Here is a 7040-nt window from a genome sequence, read left to right as displayed (position 1 = left end):
AACTTAGTGTATGTAAACTTCTGACCCACTGGAATTGTGATACAGTGAATTATAACTGAAATAATCTGTCTGTAAACAATTGTTGGAAAAATGACTTGTGTCATGCACAAAGTAGATGTCCGAACCAACTTGCCAAAACTATAGTTTGTTAACAATACATTTGTGGAGGGGTTGAAAAACGAGTTTTAATGACTCCAACCTAAGTGTATGTAAACTTCCGACTTCAACTGTATGTATGTAATGGGCAAAACTAGCCCTTGAAATTAGAGAAGATCTCGAGGGCTCCCATACCTTTTCCTCACTACACCTATCCTCCTCCACTCATTCCTCCATTCTTACCCTCAGCACAGTCGTGACCTTCGTATGGCCGGGGGCACCGGCACTGGTAGCTCTGCCACAGGTTGATGCACTGTCCTCTGTTCTCACAGGGGCTGTCCTGGCATCGGTCCCTGTGGCTGCAGCCTGCAGTCACGTTCACTGCCGAGTCGCTCAGCCACTCCTCCGGAACCACCAGCTGGGAGTCCACAAACACGTCCCGCAGACAGCCAATGAAAGCCGGGACTGGGACCAGGGCGGCGCCTGCCTCCACCACCCCGCCGATGAAAGTGTTCTGGAGGGGAGACTCTGGAAAGTCCACCCCAGCCAGGGTGCCATCGACCCGGGCTTCGCTCTCACAGTCCTGCTCCTGACAGACCCCACCATCCAGGAGCCTGAGGCTGAGCAGGCCGTCCTCCAGCACGGCTTTCACAGAGTGCCACTCCCCATCAGTCACGTTAAGGGGGAGCTCCAGGGTCTGCCTAAGCTGCAGGGCCTCTCCCTCTTCCCCACCCCCAGCCAAGGCCTCCCTCCTCAGGCTGAGTGTCAGCTGGCCCCCCAGTAGCTCCAGACCCAGGACCAGCCCTCCACTGCCCCGCTGGAAGAGCACGGCCCTGGGCAGCACTGTCCGGAAGCTCAGGGTGATGTTGCATGAGGCCTCCGCGGCCACCAGTGGGCTCTGCAACAGCAAATAGCCTTTCCGCTCGAAGGAGAAGGCTGTGGGGGTCTGGCAAAGAGGCCCGGTGAGGCCCGGGGGGCAGAGGCAGGAGTAGCCATGATGACCGTCGCTCAGGAAGGGAGAACACGAGCCCTGGTTCTGACACTCGTGGCCCTCACAGCCCACCATAGCCTCGCTGCAGTTCTGTCCCCCGTACAGGAACTCATCGTGGTTCTGCAGAGAGCAGTGGCACACATAGCTCCCCACAAGGCTCTCACACTGACCCCCGTTCTCACAAGGGCTGGGGTCGCACGCGTCCACTACCTCCTCACAAAGAGTACCTGGAAGAGAAGGGAGACTGGGTGATGATGTGGGTCGATAATACTACGATCGGTAGAAATTAGTCTTTGGAGGAATGGAAATTAAAGTATGTTATTACTTTTTCTCTAAGAGCTGGTACCAGGCGTGAAATATTCACTCTTCACATTTCCTGCTATTCTAGTACAGAAAATATTCTTCTTCTCCTCACCTTTTGAAGCACTATTTTGAATCATGAATAATGTACAGTATATAACTTATTGAGGGACATGACCACATTATAACTTCTTACCGAAGACACATGTAAACCTTCACCATAAACACGTCTTCCATTGTACTGTATATGATGAGTGATTTGAAGCTGTAGACTAAAGGAAGCTCCCTGCGGTGCCACCCTTCCCATGATGCTCTCTGTGAGCTAAGCTCGCCAACCTCTACACCATGTCAAGTTAATACTAAAACCTAACTGGACTATCGTGTGCCTGTTGCATAATGATAAGTCTTTGGGCAACCTCTGGTCCACAGACCCAATAGACCCATCCAATCATATATACAGTAGAAAACCACATAGTAACAAAAGCTACTACACTAAGACATTTTCTCAATCTTTGCAAAAACAAACAGCAAAAGCGTGAATCTTGCTGTTGACGATCAACAATAATGTTGACGATCAACAATAATCACTTCATACAATTTACTTCAATGAGATTGATAAGTATAACAAGGTCATTACCAGCATTCGGTATATTGTTATTGACAAAAAACAAACGTAAGGCATAAAGAACTATTTATAACCTGTAACCATACCTGCACTTAGCAATAGAATGCTCCAAATCCATACTTCCACTTGCAGCATGGTGCCGGTTTTTCGAGTTTCCCACCAATAACTATACACTCGTCTAGATGTCAACTACCACTGAGTGTTCAATCCCGTTGTGACCATAGGTCATCATATTAGCCGACAGTCCCTGTCCTCTGGTCTCCAGCCATACACAACTGAACACAGTGCCGAGTCCTTCTGCAGGAAGTAGTCCAGGGAAGCCAGATCCTCAGGATTAACACTAATGCAATTACAGCCTTCTTACAGAATGAACACTGGTGACTGCTGGGGGAGTCAATTATAGACACAGCCACTAGTCTTACCTGCTGGGGGAGTCAATTATAGACACAGCCACTAGTCTTACCTGCTGGGGGAGTTCTCCCATAACAAATGAGTGCATGCTCATTTGCTAAATGCTAAAATATGACAACCCTAAGTATGGATCTGGTCCAGCCTATTGTTTAGGTCACCTCCAACAACCAATGATCAACTCTGTTTCATAACTATATGACAGGCACCAATGGTTGTAGCTTGGGCCTACAAAGTTTTCACCCATTAGGGAAAGGGAAAAGGGGATACCTAGTCAGTTGTACAACTGAATGCCTTCAACTGAAACGGGTCTTCCACATTTAACCCCTCTGAATCAAGAGGTGTGGGGGGGCTGCCTTAATCGACATCCACGTCTTCGGCGCCCGGGGAACAGTGGGTTAACTGCCTTGCTCAGGGGCAGAACGGGGATTCGATCCAGCAACCTTTTGGTTACTGGCTAAAACGCTCTAACCACTAGGCTACCATTAGCGCTCTATTCTATTCATCCTGCTGCATAAGCAGGCCTGTGATCTGCCTGTTAGGCCCAGCAGGTAAGACTAGTGGCTGTGTCTATAATTGACTCCCCAGCAGGTAAGACTAGTGGCTGTGTCTATAATTGACTCCCCCAGCAGGTAAGACTAGTGGCTGTGTCTATAATTGACTCCCCCAGCAGGTAAGACTAGTGGCTGTGTCTATAATTGACTCCCCAGCAGGTAAGACTAGTGGCTGTGTCTATAATTGACTCCCCAGCAGGTAAGACTAGTGGCTGTGTCTATATTGACTCCCCCAGCAGGTAAGACTAGTGGCTGTGTCTATAATTGACTCCCCAGCAGGTAAGACTAGTGGCTGTGTCTATAATTGACTCCCCCAGCAGGTAAGACTAGTGGCTGTGTCTATAATTGACTCCCCCAGCAGGTAAGACTAGTGGCTGTGTCTATAATTGACTCTCCCAGCAGGTAAGACTAGTGGCTGTGTCTATAATTGACTCCCGCAGCAGGTAAGACTAGTGGCTGTGTCTATAATTGACTCTCCCAGCAGGTAAGACTAGTGGCTGTGTCTATAATTGACTCCCGCAGCAGGTAAGACTAGTGGTGTGTCTATAATTGACTCCCCAGCAGGTAAGACTAGTGGCTGTGTCTATAATTGACTCCCCCAGCAGGTAAGACTAGTGTCTGTGTCTATAATTGACTCCCCCAGCAGGTAAGACTAGTGGCTGTGTCTATAATTGACTCTCCCAGCAGGTAAGACTAGTGTCTGTGTCTATAATTGACTCCCAGCAGGTAAGACTAGTGGCTGTGTCTATAATTGACTCCCCCAGCAGGTAAGACTAGTGGCTGTGTCTAATATTGACTCTCCCAGCAGGTAAGACTAGTGGCTGTGTCTATAATTGACTCCCCCAGCAGGTAAGACTAGTGGCTGTGTCTATAATTGACTCCCCAGCAGGTAAGACTAGTGGCTGTGTCTATAATTGACTCCCCAGCAGGTAAGACTAGTGGCTGTGTCTATAATCGACTCCCCAGCAGGTTAAGAACTAGTGGCTGTGTCTATAATTGACTCCCCCAGCAGGTAAGACTAGTGGCTGTGTCTATAATTGACTCCCCCAGCAGGTAAGACTAGTGGCTGTGTCTATAATTGACTCCCCAGCAGGTAAGACTAGTGGCTGTGTCTATAATTGACTCCCCCAGCAGGTAAGACTAGTGGCTGTGTCTATAATTGACTCCCCCAGCAGGTAAGACGAGTGGCTGTGTCTATAATTGACTCCCCAGCAGGTAAGACTAGTGGCTGTGTCTATAATTGACTCCCAGCAGGTAAGACTAGTGGCTGTGTCTATAATTGACTCTCCCAGCAGGTAAGACTAGTGGCTGTGTCTATAATTGACTCCAGCAGGTAAGACTAGTGCTGTGTCTATAATTGACTCCCCAGCAGGTAAGACTAGTGGCTGTGTCTATAATTGACTCTCCCAGCAGGTAAGACTAGTGGCTGTGTCTATAATTGACTCTCCCGCAGGTAAGACTAGTGGCTGTGTCTATAATTGACTCCCCAGCAGGTAAGACTAGTGGCTGTGTCTATAATTGACTCTCCCAGCAGGTAAGACTAGTGGCTGTGTCTATAATTGACTCTCCCAGCAGGTAAGACTAGTGGCTGTGTCTATAATTGACTCCCCAGCAGGTAACTAGTGGCTGTGTCTATAATTGACTCTCCCAGCAGGTAAGACTAGTGGCTGTGTCTATAATTGACTCTCCCAGCAGGTAAGACTAGTGGCTGTGTCTATAATTGACTCCCCCAGCAGGTAAGACTAGTGGCTGTGTCTATAATTGACTCCCCCAGCAGGTAAGACTAGTGTCTATAATTGACTCCCCAGCAGGTAAGACTAGTGTCTGTGTCTATAATTGACTCTCCCAGCAGGTAAGACTAGTGGCTGTGTCTATAATTGCTCCCCCAGCAGGTAAGACTAGTGGCTGTGTCTATAATTGACCTCCCCAGCAGGTAAGACTAGTGTCTATAATTGACTCCCCCAGCAGGTAAGACTAGTGGCTATAATTGACTCCCAGCAGGTAAGACTAGTGGCTGTGTCTATAATTGACTCCCCCAGCAGGTAAGACTAGTGTCTATAATTGACTCCCCCAGCAGGTAAGACTAGTGTCTATAATTGACTCCCCCAGCAGGTAAGACTAGTGGCTGTGTCTATAATTGACTCCCCCAGCAGGTAAGACTAGTGTCTATAATTGACTCCCCCAGCAGGTAAGACTAGTGTCTATAATTGACTCCCCCAGCAGGTAAGACTAGTGTCTATAATTGACTCCCCCAGCAGGTAAGACTAGTGTCTATAATTGACTCCCCCAGCAGGTAAGACTAGTGGCTGTGTCTATAATTGACTCCCCCAGCAGGTAAGACTAGTGGCTGTGTCATATTGACTCCCCCAGCAGGTAAGACTAGTGGCTGTGTCATAATTGACTCCCCCAGCAGGTAAGACTAGTGGCTGTGTCTATAATTGACTCCCCAGCAGGTAAGACTAGTGGCTGTGTCTATAATTGACTCCCCCAGCAGGTAAGACTAGTGGCTGTGTCTATAATTGACTCCCCCAGCAGGTAAGACTAGTGGCTGTGTCTATAATTGACTCCCCCAGCAGGTAAGACTAGTGGCTGTGTCTATAATCGACTCCCCAGCAGGTAAGACTAGTGGCTGTGTCTATAATCGACTCCCCCAGCAGGTAAGACTAGTGGCTGTGTCTATAATCGACTCCCCCAGCAGGTAAGACTAGTGGCTGTGTCTATAATTGACCTCCCCAGCAGGTAAGACTAGTGGCTGTGTCTATAATGACTCCCCAGCAGGTAGACTAGTGGCTGTGTATATAATTGACTCCCCAGCAGGTAAGACTAGTGGCTGTGTCTATAATTGACTCCCCCAGCAGGTAAGACTAGTGGCTGTGTCTATAATTGACTCCCCCAGCAGGTAAGACTAGTGGCTGATGTCTATAATTGACTCCCCAGCAGGTAAGACTAGTGTCTATAATTGACTCCCCCAGCAGGTAAGACTAGTGTCTGTGTCTATAATTGACTCTCCAGCAGGTAAGACTAGTGGCTGTGTCTATAATTGACTCCCCCAGCAGGTAAGACTAGTGGCTGTGTCTATAATTGACTCCCCAGCAGGTAAGACTAGTGTCTATAATTGACTCCCCAGCAGGTAAGCTAGTGGCTATAATTGACTCCCCCAGCAGGTAAGACTAGTGGCTGTGTCTATAATTGACTCCCCCAGCAGGTAAGACTAGTGTCTATAATTGACTCCCCCAGCAGGTAAGACTAGTGTCTATAATTGACTCCCCCAGCAGGTAAGACTAGTGGGCTGTGTCTATAATTGACCCCCCAGCAGGTAAGACTAGTTGTCTATAATTGACTCCCCAGCAGGTAAGACTAGTGTCTATAATTGACTCCCCCAGCAGGTAAGACTAGTGTCTATAATTGACTCCCCAGCAGGTAAGACTAGTGTCTATAATTGACTCCCCAGCAGGTAAGACTAGTGGCTGTGTCTATAATTGACTCCCCCAGCAGGTAAGACTAGTGGCTGTGTCTATAATTGACTCCCCCAGCAGGTAAGACTAGTGGCTGTGTCTATAATTGACTCCCCCACAGAGTAAGACTAGTGGCTGTGTCTATAATTGATCCCCAGCAGGTAAGACTAGTGGCTGTGTCTATAATTGACTCCCCAGCAGGTAAGACTTAGTGGCTGTGTCTATAATTGACTCCCCCAGCAGGTAAGACTAGTGGCTGTGTCTATAATTGACTCCCCCAGCAGGTAAGACTAGTGGCTGTGTCTATAATCGACTCCCCCAGCAGGTAAGACTAGTGGCTGTGTCTATAATCGACTCCCCCAGCAGGTAAGACTAGTGGGCTGTGTCTATAATCGACTCCCCCAGCAGGTAAGACTAGTGGCTGTGTCTATAATTGACTCCCCCAGCAGGTAAACTAGTGCGCTGTGTCTATAATGACTCCCCCAGCAGGTAAGACTAGTGGCTGTGTCTATAATTGACTCCCCCAGCAGGTAAGACTAGTGGCTGTGTCTATAATTGACTCCCCCAGCAGGTAAGACTAGTGGCTGTGTCTATAATTGACTCCCCAGCAG

The 7040-nt window shown here is 48.3% G+C and overlaps 1 protein-coding gene across 1 annotated transcript in view; it reads right to left on the bottom strand.

Moving 5' to 3' along the window:
• Positions 1-7040, bottom strand: part of crb1 (crumbs cell polarity complex component 1) — a 42979-nt gene that overhangs the window by 11743 nt on the left and 24196 nt on the right. Inside the window, exon 6 of the mRNA XM_024003669.2 lies at positions 340-1314. Within this exon, the coding sequence (XP_023859437.1) occupies positions 340-1314 (975 nt within the window). The remainder of the gene's footprint in view (positions 1-339; positions 1315-7040) is intronic.

The sequence above is a fragment of the Salvelinus sp. IW2-2015 genome, linkage group LG16, assembly GCF_002910315.2.
Source record: "Salvelinus sp. IW2-2015 linkage group LG16, ASM291031v2, whole genome shotgun sequence".
Taxonomy (NCBI): Eukaryota; Metazoa; Chordata; class Actinopteri; order Salmoniformes; family Salmonidae; genus Salvelinus; species Salvelinus sp. IW2-2015.
This window is presented reverse-complemented; position numbering and strand designations above follow the sequence as displayed.